Source organism: Nerophis ophidion, linkage group LG19, assembly GCF_033978795.1.
Source record: "Nerophis ophidion isolate RoL-2023_Sa linkage group LG19, RoL_Noph_v1.0, whole genome shotgun sequence".
Classification (NCBI taxonomy): domain Eukaryota; kingdom Metazoa; phylum Chordata; class Actinopteri; order Syngnathiformes; family Syngnathidae; genus Nerophis; species Nerophis ophidion.
The window spans coordinates 20,687,783-20,703,529 of NC_084629.1; the positions used below are offsets into that span (position 1 = coordinate 20,687,783).

The window sequence follows — 15,747 nt, forward strand, 5'->3', positions numbered from 1 at the left end:
AGCCGAACTGAAATGCTAACGGTTAGCATGTGTCAAGTAGCAAGTTATATGACTGAGGTGTACGGCGGTACAATTAGCAAGAAAAGTTAGCATGCTGATGTTAGAATGCTAGCATGCTAACAATTACAATGCTAGCAGGCTAGTTTTAGCGTGCTAAAAATTAGCATGTGTCAAATGCCAAGCTGTATGACTGAGGTGTACGGCTTTAAAATTAGCAAGACAATTTAGCGTGCTAACCATACAATGCTAGCCTGCTAAAGTTGGCATGCTAACAATTAGCATACTTGCATGCTAAAGTTGGTACGCTAACACTTAGAATGCTAGCATGCTAATGCTAGCGTGCTAACGATTATCATATCACATGATATTACACACAAGTAAACACGCAACCGGACTGTTTGTATCGCACATGATATCACACACAAGTAAATATGCTGCAGGACTGCTGGTATCGCACATGGTATCACACAAATGTAAACACGCTTCAGGACTGCTTGTATCGCGCATAATATCACACAATTTACATGCAAGCATACGATACCTGTGTTATTTGCTGATATTATTTTCACATTCAGCGCAAGACAGCCCTATTATACAGTACTGGCATATACGTTGCATATCGATACCAGAATTGGTCACACCGAGGCCGAACTAAACTACAAACCTGTTTTGCTGTTAACTCAGGATATCAATGAATAATAAATTATATTTTATCAGTATTAGATGTAATTGTGACTTACTCTTTCTTACGAGCAGACTTCCTCTTCTCCTCGTTGACCTCGTGACTGGGGTCACGCAGTTTGACTTCGGGGTCGTCCGTCAGGCTGGCGGGAATGATGTCCAGCTCCAAGTCCTTGTTGTCCTGGCGATCAGAAGACAAAAGACAATAAAACATACAGTAATAACAAAAATAATAACAATAATACAAAAACATAATAATAATAAAATCAACAATAATAATAACATAACTATATTAACAATAATAGAATAGAATAGAATAGAATAGAACAGAAAGTACTTTATTGATCCCTGGGGGAAATTCAGCACCACAGTTCGCTCACAATAAACAATAATAATAATAATAATAAATAATATATGACATATATTATATATATCTAATATATATTATATATATAATATATATGGTTCTCATAGTCATCATTGTCACCGACGTCCCACTGGGTCATTATTGTCACCAATGTCCCACTGGGTGTGAGTTTTCCTTGCCCTTATGTGGGCCTACCGAGGATGTCGTGGTGGTTTGTGCAGCCCTTTGAGACACTAGTGATTTAGGGCTATATAAGTAAACATTGATTGATTGATTGATAATATATGAATAATATAAATATATTCTACATTTAAGTGCAGTCAAGAAGGATTATACAGTCTGATGGCTGTATAATAATACTAATGTATAATAATAACAAATATAGAAATATAACAATAATATATAACAATAATAATAACGACAATAATAATAATAACAACAACAACAATAATCTTAATGATAGCAGTAGTAATAATAACAATTATAATAACAATAAATATAAAAAATTATAATCATTACAATAAAACCAATAATAATGAGGATAAGAATAGTAACAATAATAATAACCATAATTATAAATACTAATAATAACAAATAACAACAAAAATAATAATAGTAATGACAATAATATTAATAACAAATATTATTAATAATATTAATACATTTAAGAACAAATAATATGACATTAATAATAATAATAACAAAAACAATAATAACAATAAAGTAAATGTAGTACTGTCCACCTCAGAGGAGACGCCCAGGGTCTTCTCCAGGCCCTCCTGGTACTTGGCCATGCGCAGGGAGAAGTCTCGGTAGCGTCGGTCCACTGTGCTGACCCATCGCTTCAGCTCTGACACGTGGGCGTGGCCTTTCTCTACCAGGTTGTCTGCCAGCTGGATGAGGAGCTTCACCTTCTCCTTGGTTTGCTGCACACACAACCTTCTTAACCTGCTTGTGCTCGCCACATCATAGTTAAACAACCTTCTCACAGGTGGTGCCACTCCACTAAATCTGCTTTTTTAGTACCAAACAACATAAAGCTGCAACAGAAGTGACAATGTTGGAATGAACATTGTTGTGCTTCATGTTGTATGTCCTTGCATATATTTTTGTATGTATACACTTGTATATATTCTGTATACTGTATATTTTGTAAATATCTTATATAGTTTTATATATTTGTATATATTTTTGTACATATACCTGTATATATTTTTGTACATATACCTGTATATATTTTTGTACATATACCTGTATATATGTTTGCATGTACTTGTATATATTTGTAAAAATGTTTGTATATTTTTGTATTTATTTGTATATATTTTTGTTTACTATTTTATATGTTTTGGTATATACTGTACTTGTATATATTTGTGTAAATATGTATATATATATTTGTATATGTTTTTGTATGTACTTGTATATATTTGTAATTTTTTTGTATATACTTTTATATATTTGTAATTTTTGGTATATATTCGTATATATTTCGTAGGTACTTGTATATATTTGTAAATTTGTTGTATATATAGTATGTACTTATATATATTTTTGAATATATTGTTAGATATTTTTGTATGTACTTGTAGATATTTGCATATTTTTGGTATATATTTTTATATATTTGTGAATGTACTTGTATATATTTATAAGCTGTTGGAATATATTTGTATATATTTTGTATGTACTTGTACATATTTTTGTATGTACTTGTATTTATTTGTAAATTTGTTGTATATATTTGTACATTTTTTGTAAGTATTTGTATATATTTTTGTATGTACTTGTATATATTTTTTATTCATTGTTGTATTTACTTGTATATATTTGTACATTTTTGGTATATATTTGTATATATTTTTGCATGTACTTGTATATTTTTGTAATTGTTTGCATATCTTTTTCTATGTACTTGTATACATTTTTCTAAATACTTGTATATATTTTTGTATGAACTTGTATATATTTGTAATTTTTTTGTATATATTTCTGTATGTACTTGAACATATGTTTGTATATATTTTTGTATGTACGTGTATATATTTGCACATTTTTGGTATATATTTTTTATGTACTTGTATATATTTGTATTTGTTTGTATACATATGTAATTTTTTGTATGCATTTGTATATATTTTGTATGTACTTGTATATATTTGTGAATGTTCTTGTATATATTTATACATTTTTTTGTATATATTTTGTATGTAGTTGTACATGTTTGTATATATTTTTGTATGGACTTGTATAGATGTGTATATATTTTAGTGCATACTTATATACATTTAGTAAATATGTAGGTATATTTGTGTACATCTATTTCTTGTCCATATAGAAGTGGTTGAGTTCCTCAGGAAAGATGTAAAGCAGATTTCCACCAAGGCGATACGGCCATGCTGTATCATCCTCCTCACCTTGGCACTGAGTCGGAAGTGATGGTGGTCGTTGAGCAACTGCTGCGTTTCCTTGCTGCTGTCGCCAGGTGAGGTGTGCTTGGCCAGGTAGACCTCACCTGTGTCCTGGATCCAATCCAGAGCCTTCCCGGTCACACACAAATCACTCATGGTATCATAGTCGCTCTTCAAATCCTTTTCCCATACATAACACATACCAGATGTGCCTGCACAGACACACGCACACACACACACACACACACACACACACACACACACACACACACCTGCTTGGCGCTGCGTTCAAAGACCAAGTACTGCTGACACTGGTCCAGCCGTCTCTTCTTCAGAGTCCAGAAGTGCAGGACTCGGTTCTCCCTCTGCAGCAGCTCGTTGAGAATGGCTGCCACACCAGAAAAAAAAGTATTTGACCTGATGAGCTTTGACCCCCTCCCCCCCAACCACAGGCTGCTGACCTTTGACCTGCTGCTCGGGCCCTCTGGTGTGACTCGCGGCCCCCGGCATGCCCACGTTGTTCCTGTGGATGTACTTGAGGAAGACCTCGGCGTTCCTCCGGGCCAACGTGCACGCCTGAAGGTTAGCGACATAGCATTGAAGCTAAAACACCATATCGCATCTTAGCGTGCGTGTATCATATTTAACCAGGCTCTATCGAATTGCAACTTAGTATCAACATAGTATCGCAAGTTATCAGTACTCACACTATATCATATTATCTCCGTCTATAAATTGATGCATCGTGGTATCCTATTATTGTATCCTCCCTACATTATTTTTAATGGCATGGTATCGCATCACATGATAATACATTGTATCTCTTGATCCTATGTCATTGCATCATATCGTATATTGTAATACATCTTGGTATCTCATTGTAACTGAATTATCGTATCGACTTGTGTCATATGGTATCATAGCACTTAGAACCAACCGGTTGTCCATCCAGCACATACAAAATCAGATCATATCGTGTTTAATTTCATCTACTAATGTGATATTTATAAGGAACATCCAATATATTTCATACATAATAATCAAACTATAAATGACCCTAAGGAAATAACGGATGCTTTTAACACCTTCTTTGTCAATGTTGGACCCAATTTAGCAAATGAAATTGTACAACCTGAAAACAGTGTCAAATTCAATGAACAAACCATTCAAAGAAACTTAGAATTGTTTCTCATTTCTCCTGCTCATGAAAGTGAAATCACAGAAATTGTACATTCTCAGAAAAAGAAGAAGACAGCAGTCCGTCCATCCATCCATTTCCTACCGCTTATTCCCTTTGGGGTCGCGGGGGGCGCTGGTGCCTACCTCAGCTCCAATCCGGCGGAAGGCGGGCTACAACCTGGACAAGTCGCCACCTCATCGCAGGGCACTTTCTAAATATGTGCAGGAAAACACTGCTATTCCCTCACTGCTTTTGGGCAATTTACTTGCCTACTGACTTGGTTTGAGCCATTTCCTTTGCATACTTCTACGACTTGGACATTTCTCTGATCAAAGAAATTGTTGATTTTATAGCTGTTCCCTTCACTTATATATGTAATGTTTCTTGTATAAAAGGTGTCTTTCCAATGAAAATGGCAAAAGTTCTAACCATCTTCAAAAGTGAAGATGAGCATAAGTTCTCCAACTATAGACCTTTTTCATTACTCTCATAATTGTCAAAAATCCTTGAAAAATTATTTGTATCAAGATTAGACAGTTTTGTTGATAAGCACCACTTTCTAAGTGAACACCAATACGGTTTTTGATCAAACAAGTCTACTTCCATGGCAGTGATGGAATTAGTTGAAGTGGTAACTAATGCAATTGATAAGAAGGAGTTTGCTGTTGGTGTTTTTAATGACCTGAGCAAGGCCTTTGACATCATCGATCACACATTACTTTTAAACAAAATGTAGAGGTATGGTGTCAGAGGTCTTGCTCATGATTGGTTGAAAAGTTATCTTGGTGGCATAGAACAGTATGTGCATATTAACAATGTAGATTCAGATAAAAAGATTATAACACATGTAGTACCCCAAGGTTCTGTTCTGGGACCAAAATTGTTTTTATTGTATATCAATGATATCTATAAAGTCTTTAAAAAACTCCACTGTATTTTCTTTGCTGATGATACAAGCCTGTACTGTTCTGGGCAAGACATTGGCCAGCTCATAGAGCCTGTAGAGCATGAGTGTCAAACTCTGGCCCGCGGGCCAGATTTGGCCCGCCATGTAATTTAATTTGGCCCTTGAGGCAATATCAAATAAACATTAGAGCTGGCCCGCCGGCATTATACAGTGGCTGTGCCGCTGTAACACCGCATTCACCGCTAATATTCATACTTGCCAACCCTCCCGATTTTCCCGGGAGACTTCCGAAGTTCAGTGCCCCTCCCGAAAATCTCCCTGGGCAACCATTCTCCCGAATATCTCCCGATTTCCACCCGGACAACAATATTGGGGGCTGTGCCTTAAAGGCACTGCCTTTAACATTCTTTAAAACCTGTCTTCACGTCCGCTTATCCTCCATACAAACAGCTTCATAATGTAAGCGGCTTATACACACTCATAAGTGAATGCAACTCATACTTGGTCAACAGCCATACAGGTGACACTTGAGGGTGGCCGTATAAACAACTTTAACACTGTTACAAATATGTGCCACACTGTAAACCCACATCAAACAAGAATAACAAACACATTTCGGGAGAACATCCGAACCGTAACACAACAGAACAAATACCCAGAACCCCTTGCAGCACTAACTCTTCCGGGACACTACAATACACGCTACCACCTAAAAGGTTAATTTGTTCAACCTTGGCCCGCGGCTTTGTTCAGTTTTAAATTTTGGCCCACACTGTATTTGAGTTTGACACCCCTGCTGTACAGAGTGAACTCCACATACTAAAGCATTGGTTTTATGCCAATAAACTATCATCCCATCCATCCATTTTCTACCGCTTATTCCCTTTGGGGTAGCTGAGATAGGCGCTGGTGACTATTTCAGCTACAATCGGGCGGAAGGCGTAGTACACCCTGGACAAGTCGCCACCACATCGCATCAATCAACCTAAATAAAATAAGATATATATTTTTGAAAATAGGAAAAAAAACATGAAGTGTCACATACAAATTGATGATATGGAAATAGAAAGGTTGTATTCAACAACATTTTGGGGACTCTATATAGATGATGAATTAAATTAGAAACTACACAAACTTACTCAAGACAAGGATGGCAAAAATTATGGCTATGTTACATTAAATTAAAAACTCTGTAAATCAAAAGGCTCTTAACATGTTATGTAATGATTTCGTACTCCCATATCTTAAATATTGTGTTGAAATCTGGGGCAACAATTACAATTCAAACATCAACTCTATGTTCTTACTTCAAAAGAAAGCTATTAGAATTGTAAATGATGCGGGTTATCATGACCCTACCAATGCTCTGTTTATTAAATTAAAAACATTAAAACTGCATGGTCTTGTTGACCTCAACACTGCTATTGTGACGTACAAAGCTCATAACCGCATGCTGCCTGGGTGTCTACAGGAGAGGTTCAAACCCAGGGAGAGTCCCCATGACCTCAGAGGTTCAGCTGTCTTTCAGAAAGCAAACAAAAGAACGAGCTTAAAAAGTAGATGTGCTTTTGTCAGTGGGGGGGTCATCTGTGGAACAGCTTGGATGATTCCTTTAAATGTTCCAGTTCCATTCACACATTTAGAAACACTTTAAGACCAATGTCTAGGAAAAATATATCACTTTTGAATCAACACAGTAGTTAATGCTATGATCAATGTTAACTAAAAGCTTAAATAAATAAATAAATGGGTTGTACTTGTATAGCGTTTTTCTACCTTCAAGGTACTCAAAGCGCTTTGACATTACTTCCACATTTACCCATTCACACACACATTCACACACTGATGGAGGGAGCTGCCATGCAAGGCGCCAACCAGCACCCATCAGGAGCAAGGGTGAAGTGTCTTGCTCAGGACACAACGGACGTGACGAGGTTGGTTTTAGGTGGGATTTGAACCAGTGACCCTCAGGTTGCGCACGGCCACTCTTCCACTGCGCCACGCCGTCCCCGTGGGATAATGTGGGATATAAATAACAATGTAAGTATAAATGTTTGTATATAATATATAATTGGTGCAAAGGTTTAACTAACACGTGTACAAGGATATTTCACAAGTCTTTACTGTGTATATAATTGAACAGTGTTTATGTTGTGTACAAGGTGTATTTATAGTATGTTGTGCAAAGGAAATTTCATAATTTTTGGAAGCTCATCTTGTATTTGACATTGTTTATAGGGTTAGGCGCAGAAAGTCTTCAACTTCAGCCTAAACCCTTTCGGTCTGCAACATTTTCTAATTATGAATGTACAACTGTTTGTTTATGTGAAACTGTTTGTTCATTTTGTTGACCATTGACCGAAAAAATAATCAACTAATTAACTAACTAATATTCGCGTAGTGCAAGAATGTATCGTACCTTATCTTACCTACTTATGGTATGGAACTGTATCATATGGTATCATAGCACATACAAAATCAAAATCATATCATATCATATCTTCTTTTATCGACTAATGTGAAATTTGCATAGTGCAACAATGTATCGTACCTTATCTTATCTATTTATGGTATCAAATTGTATCGTAGCACACAGAATCAGATGTTATCGTATCTAATTTTATCGACTAATGTGATATTTGCGTATCGTAGCACACAGAATCAGATGTTATCGTATCTAATTTTATTGAGTAATGTGATATTTGCGTCGAGCGACATATTGTGTTGTTTACTTCTGGTATCCAATTGTCTCTTATGGTACCATAGTAGACGGAATCATATTGTAACGTATCTTACTTCATCGACTTGTTATATTTGCACAGCACAACATATTGTATCGTATTGTATCGTACCATACCTACGTATGGTATCGAATTATATCATGTAGTATCAAATCACAGGGAATAAAACAATATGTTGTCGGATATCGTTGTATCATACAGTATTGCACAGGATATGATGACAAGGCAGAAAGGCGGGACTTAAACAGGAAGTCAAAGTCCTCGCAAGAGGAGCAACACGTGCGGACTGAACTTTGAAGTAGCTTTGAATATTATTATTTGAGCTTATTAATATTATTGCATGATAATTGGTTATTAACTGTTATTTATATTGTTATATAACAAGAAGAAAAAAGTGACCTTAAGGAAAGCTTCCTTCTGCTCCAGGTGTTTGCTGATGAGAGGCAGGAGGTGCTCGCACTCTGCCAGCGCGCCAACTTTCTCCTGAGTGCCGCACCAGTCCTCGTCACGGCGATACTCCTGCTCCAGGCTTTCCAGCACGCTGCACACCTGGATGTAGCAATAGCCTTGTTAGCATCATTAGCTTTGATAGCATGTTTAGCTCTGTTAACGTTTTTAGCTTTGGTAGTATAGTAAGCTTTGTTAGCATTGTAAGCTTTGTTAACATTGTTAGCTTCGTTAACATGGTTAGCATTAGGGGTGTGGGAAAAATCGATTCGAATACAAATCGAATCGAATACAATGTGCAATTCAGAATCGATTCTCATTTTTAAAAAATCAATTTTTTATAATTTAATTTTTTTAATTTATTTACTTATTTTTTATCAATCCAACAAAACCACTACACAGCAATACCATAACAATGCAATCCAATTCCAAAACCAAACCTGACCCAGCAACACTCAGAACTGCAATAAACAGCAATTGAGAGGAGACAAACACGACACAGAACAAACAAAAGTAGTGAAACAAAAATGAATATTATCAACAACAGTATCAATATCAGTTATAATTTCAGCATAGCATTGATTAAAAATCCCTCATTAACATTATCATTAGATGTTTATAAAAAATTTTAAAAAAGAACAATAGTGTCACAGTGGCTTACACTTGCATCGCATCTCATAAGCTTGACAACACACTGTGTCCAATGTTTTCCCAAAGATAAAATAAGTAATATTTTTGGTTCGTTTAATAGTAAAAACAAATTTACATTATTGCAATCAGTTGATAAAACATTGTCCTTTACTATTATAAAAGCTTTTTTTTTTAAATCTATTACTCTGCTAGCATGTCAGCAGACTGGGGTAGATCCTGCTGAAATCCTATGTATTGAATTAATTCAGAATCGTTTTGAATTGAAAAAAAAAAAGTTTTTGAAAAGAGAATTGCGTTGAATCGAAAAAGTCGATATATTTTTGAATCGCGACCCCAAGAATCGATATCGAATTGAATCATGGGACACCCAAAGATTCGCATCCCTAGTTAGCATCGTTAACCTCGACAACATGGTTAAGCATGGTAAGCATTGTTAAATTAGTTAGGTTTATTAGCATGTTAGCTTTGTCAGCATTGTTAGTATGTTAGCATTGTTAGCATCACTTACATGGTTAACATTGTAAGCTTTGTTAGCATCGTTAGCTTCCTTAACATGGTTAGCTTAGTTAACATTGTTAGAATGGTTAGCATAGGTAACTTCGATAAGATGGTTAGCATCGTTAGCATTGTTAACATCTTTAGCTATATTAGCATTGCTACTTTCTTTAGCTTTGTTAACATGGTTAGCTTCATTAGCATGGTAAGCATCGCAAGCTTCGTTAGCTTTGTTATCATGGTTAGCTTCGTTAATATGGTTAGCATCATTAGATTCGTTGGATTTGTTAGCATCGTTAGCTTTATTAGCATTGTTAGGTTCAGTAACTTCGTTAACATGGTTAGCATCGTTAACTCCGTTAAATGGTAAATGCTCAAGGTAGGAGACTATTTCCACATTCACCCATTCACACACACAATCACACATTGATGGCGGGGGCTGCCATGCAAGGCGCTAACCATGACCCATCAGGAGCAAGGGTGAACTGTCACAACGGACGGGACTAGGATGGCGGAAGCGGGCGATCGAATCAAGAACTCTCAGGTTGCTTGCCAGCCGCTCTACCACCCGAGCCACGCTGTCCCCTGGCTAGCATGGTTACCATTCCTAGCATCATTAGCCATGTCAACATGGTAAGCATCGTTCTCATTGTTAATTTTGTTAACATGGTTGGCATAGTTAACATTGCTAGCTTTGTTTGATTGATTGATTGATTAAAACTTGTATTAGTATATTGCACAGTACAGTACATATTCCGTACAATTGACCACTAAATGGTAACACCACAATAAGATTTTCAACTTGTTTGAGTCGGGGTCCACGTTAATCAATTCATGGTAAGAATGGTTAGAATGTTTAGCATTGGTAGCGCACCTGTTCCGATGTCTTGTAGAAGGCCACCGAGGCGTTGACAAGCTTGAGGCGGTCCTCCATCTTCAGCATCAGCTGCTGCCAGTGGACCGCCACCTTCTCAGCGCAGCCGCGAATGGCGTCCGGGTCGTAATGACCGCCCTGGAGCATCATCTGTGACAGGGACGGAGAGACAACAAACGTGTGGCGCTTCCTGCTGGCCGCACTCCTGACACATGCGAGCTAGCACACCCTGGGAGCGTCTCCTTCCGTCACCGTAATTGGTCGCTGACTTAGACGCTGTCAAGCCCCGCCCCTTTCAGAAGACGCTGGACTTACCTCGGCTTTCTGCTGGACCTGAAGAGCACTCTGGTGGGTCTTCTGAAGGGAGTTGGCGTGGAAGAGAGACTAGAAGAGGGAAAATAATAATAATCACTTGACAAATCACACTTGACCAAGGTACTGAAGACCGTTTTATGCTTTAAATAAAGTACTACATCTGTAAATCTGCATTCTTCTCCTCTTGGATTCCACAGCCTCCTTAGAATGTCAAAAAATGTCCCGATGCAACTTTATCACTTTCTCATTTTTTTGTTGTTGTATTTATCTCCATCCATCCATTTTCTACCGCTTATTCCCTTTGGGGTCGCGGGGGGCGCAGGCGCCTATCTTAGCTACAATCGGGCGGAAGGCGGGGTACACCATGGACAAGTCGCTACCTCATCGCAGGGCCAACACAGATAGACAACATTCACACTCACATTCACACACTAGGGCCAATTTAGTGTTGCCAATCAACCTATCCACAGGTGCATGTTTTTGGAAGTGGGAGGAAGCCGGAGTACCCGGAGGGAACCCACGCAGTCACAGGGAGAACATGCAAACTCCACACAGAAAGATCCAGAGCCTGGGATTGAACCCAGGACGGCAGGACCTATTAGCTATACTTTCTTATATTTGAATTTTTTTCACTTCTAAAACAATTGGAGCTTTGATTTTTGGCCGATACGGCTGTTGAGCGGATACGATATCAGCAGGACTCGTATACAGTCGCGATCAAAAGTTTACATACACAAGTAAAGAATATAATGTCATGGCTGTCTCGAGTTTCCAGTAATTTCTACAACTCTTATTTTTTTGTGATAGAGTGATTGGAGCACATACTTGTTGGTCACTAAAAAACATTCATGAGGTTTGGTTCTTTTATGAATTCATTATGGGTCGACTGAAAATGTGAGTCTATCTGTGTTGGCCCTGCGATGAGGTGGCGACTTGTCCAGGGTGTACCCCGCCTTCCGCCCGATTGTAGCTGAGATAGGCGCCAGCGCCCCCCCCGCGACCCCAAAAGGGAATAAGCGGTAGAAAATGGATGGATGGATGAAAATGTGACCAAATCTGCTGGGTCTAAAGTATACATACAGCCAGGTTAATATTGGATTACATGTCCCTTGGCAAGTTTCACTGCAATAAGGCGCTTTTGGTAGCCATCCACAAGCTTCTGGTTGAATTTTTGACCACTCCTCTTGGCAAAATTGGTGCTGTTCAGCTAATTTTGTCGGTTTTCTGGCATGGACTTGTTTCTTCAGCATTGTCCACAGGTTTAAGTCAGGACTTTGGGAAGGCCATTCTAAAACCTTTAATCTAGCCTGATTTAGCCATTACTTTACGACCTTTGACGTGTGTTGTGGTCATTGTCCTGTTGGAACACCCAACTGCGCCCAAGACCCAACCTTCAGGCTGATGATTTTAGGTTCTCCTGAAGAATTTGGAAATAATCCTCCTTTTTCATTTTCCCATTTAAAGCACCAGATCCATTGGCAGCAAAACAGGCTTAAAGCATAATACTACCACCACCATGCTTGACGGTAGGGATGGTGTTCAGGGGATTAAACGCCTCACCTTTTCTCCTCCAAACATATTGCTGGGTATTGTGGCCAGACATTTAAATTTTTGTTTCATCTGACCACAGAACTTTCCTCCAGAAGGTCATATCTTTGTCCATTAGATGTCAGATGAAACAAAAATTGAGCTGTTGGGCCACAAAACCCAGCAGTATGTTTGGAGGAGAAAAGGGGAGGCCTTTAATCCCAGGAACACCAGGCCTACCGTCAAGCATGGTGGTGGTAGTATTATGCTCTGGGCCTGTGCTGCTGCCAATGGAACTGGTGCTTTACAGAGAGTAAATGGGACAATGAAAAAAGAGAATTACCTCCAAATTCTTCAGGACAACCTAAAATCATCAGCCCGAAGGTTGGGTCTTGGGCGCAGTCGGGCGTTCCAACAGGAGAATGACACCAAACACACGTCAAAAGTGGTAAAGGAATGGCTAACTCAGGCTAGAATTAAGGTTTTAGAATGGCCTTCCAAAGTCCTGATTTAAATGTGTGGACTATGCTGAAGAAAAAAGTCCATGTCAGAAAACCAACACCTTAGGCTGAACTGAACCAATTTTGTCAAGAGGAGTGGTCAAAAATTCAACCAGAAGCTTGTGGATGGCTACCAAAAGTGCCTTATTGCAGTGAAACTTGCCAAGGGACATGTAACCAAATATTAACATTGCTGTATGTATACTTTTGACCCAGCAGATTTGGTCACATTTTCAGTAGACCCATAATAAATTCATGATAGAACGAAACCTCATTAATGTTTTTTTAGTGACCAACAAGTATTTGCTCCAATCACTCTATCACAAAAAAATAAGAGTTGTAAAAATGATTGGAAACTCAAGACAGCCATGACATTATGTTCTTTACAAATGTGTGTAAACTTTTGATCGTGACTGTATAAACATACATTATATAGTTTTTTATTTTAACTTCCATAACGATACCGGTATTGGTGCTTTAAGCATCGGCCGATAGCAATATTGATCCGATACAATATCATACATTTAATATTTTGTGAAATGTTAGCCAATGGTTTTATGAAGTGAAATTAGTCCAACATTAAAAAATACTAACCTATTTATCATGAACTTATGCTGTCTTTGAGTTGAAGCAAAGTCGTAATTAGTTTTTTGGACAAAATAGTTAATGAAGTTCAGCTCATGACGCAGAAAGTTGAACAATGTGGACACGTTTGTTACTGGATAATTGCTAATATGCTTGGACACTTAGTATGTGTAAGTAATTTGCAACTGTAATTATTTGATACTAGTTTATATTGTCAAACGTGCAAAATATTGTTCAATGATTTTTACATATGTCTAGCTTATGTGCTATTGTGTGCTGAGCTGTTGTGTAGCAGCTAGCTTGTGTGTTTCTCAGGGGACATTTGGACGTTGACTGGCCACACAAGTCAACATGCTGCTTGTATCGCACATGATATCACACATTTTACAGGCAACCACGCGTCATTCATATTAGGTTTTTTCTTTTAATGACCAATATCCTATCGGGACAGCCCATTTAAAATCATACAGGAAAACATCTTCTAAGTTGATATCATGAGGAAACATTTTCAATATGGCAACTTTTTTTCCCGACGGGACAAGCGGTAGAAAAATGGATGGATGGATGGATGGACATCATTTAGAAGGAAGCCTTTATGTCAGATGATGTGGCTGCCAAGTGTGTGTTTCCTGGAGTTGAAGGGCAGTCGGACGAGGGGGCGTGTCCTGCTGCGCACATCTGCTACTGATGTATGCTGGGACACTCACTGCTCAAACAATCTCGTGTGTGTTTGTGTGTGTGTGTGTGTGTGTGTGTGTGTGTGTGTGTGTGTGTGTGTGTGTGTGTGTGTGTGTGTGTGTGTGTGTATGTGCCACACACCTCTATCGCCATCTGGAACTGCTCGTGTTCCCTCTGCAGCTGCTCGGCCTCTGACAGCGAGCTGGCGTTCACCATGCTGGCATTCAGCATGGACTCGCCGTTTCGGATCCATCCCAGAACCTTGGAGAGAAGGAAGATGAAGAGGATAACACATTAGCGGCGATGACATCAGCACACGCCTCCAATTCTTTTGGTCACGACAACATCTCTCCATGTATACTGCACTTAATGTACATGCTGTACCAATGCATGTGTTTTATTCCTTAGTTTAATTCCACGTACAGACATACTGTACAATTTTTCTATTTTTGACATTGTATTTCAGCTCCCTCGTTAAAAAAAAAAAAAGAAAGTTAATTTTCGGGTACATTTGAACTATTGTTTTCAATTTTGAGGGAAGTAAGGCAAATAATGATGACGTCTAAAAAATAAAGTTAAAATTTAACATGACTTTATTCTAATAAAAAAAACCAATAATAATATTACTTATTTGCATACAAAATATAAATATTTTTATGAATATTAATATATATATATATATATATATATATATATATATATATATATATATATATATATACATACATACATATATATATATTTACATTTATCATTTATCATCATCTATTTTTTGTGAAAAATTATGTAATGAAACAATTCATAATGGTTCAAAAAGATTAATTATTTTTTTCAATTTTAAGTGAAATAAAACAAACAATGTTAACATTTAAAAAAATGTACTTCAAATGTATCATTATTTTATTATAATTTAAAAATCATGAAATTATGTATTTGTATATAAAATATACATATTTTAATGAATATTAAAATATATAAAATATACTTTAAATATAAAAACATATTTAAATGTATTCAAATGTATTTATTTTAGTATTTAATTTTTCATCAAAAATACGTAACAAAAACATTTATACGGGTTCAAAATGATTAGTTAATTTTTTCAATTTTAAGGCAAATAATATCAACATTTCAAAAAATAAAGTTTAAATTCAACATTATTTTATTATAACAAAAAAGTATTCACCTATTTATTTGTACATAATATATACATATTTTATTAAATATTAAAATATAGAAAATATGTTTTAAAAATTGAAAAAATATTTATATGTATTCAAATGCATTTTTTATTCTAGTATTTAATTTTTTGCCAATAATATGTACCAAAAAGTTCATATTGGTTACAAAATGATTAATTATTGTTTTCAATTTTAAGTGAAGTAAGG

General features: G+C 36.9%; 1 protein-coding gene across 3 annotated transcripts in view; it reads right to left on the reverse strand.

The window, feature by feature from the left end:
• The window catches only part of LOC133538161 (kalirin-like), a 259,495-nt gene that overhangs the window by 123,334 nt on the left and 120,414 nt on the right, over nt 1–15,747 (reverse strand). For all 3 annotated transcript variants that reach the window (XM_061879521.1, XM_061879520.1, XM_061879519.1), the window contains exons 20-28: nt 14,501–14,620; nt 11,070–11,138; nt 10,755–10,904; nt 8,687–8,836; nt 3,921–4,035; nt 3,732–3,847; nt 3,466–3,588; nt 1,792–1,974; nt 741–862 (exon numbers count right to left, since the gene is read on the reverse strand). In XM_061879521.1, coding sequence (XP_061735505.1) covers nt 741–862; nt 1,792–1,974; nt 3,466–3,588; nt 3,732–3,847; nt 3,921–4,035; nt 8,687–8,836; nt 10,755–10,904; nt 11,070–11,138; nt 14,501–14,620 — 1,148 coding nt within the window. The remainder of the gene's footprint in view (nt 1–740; nt 863–1,791; nt 1,975–3,465; nt 3,589–3,731; nt 3,848–3,920; nt 4,036–8,686; nt 8,837–10,754; nt 10,905–11,069; nt 11,139–14,500; nt 14,621–15,747) is intronic.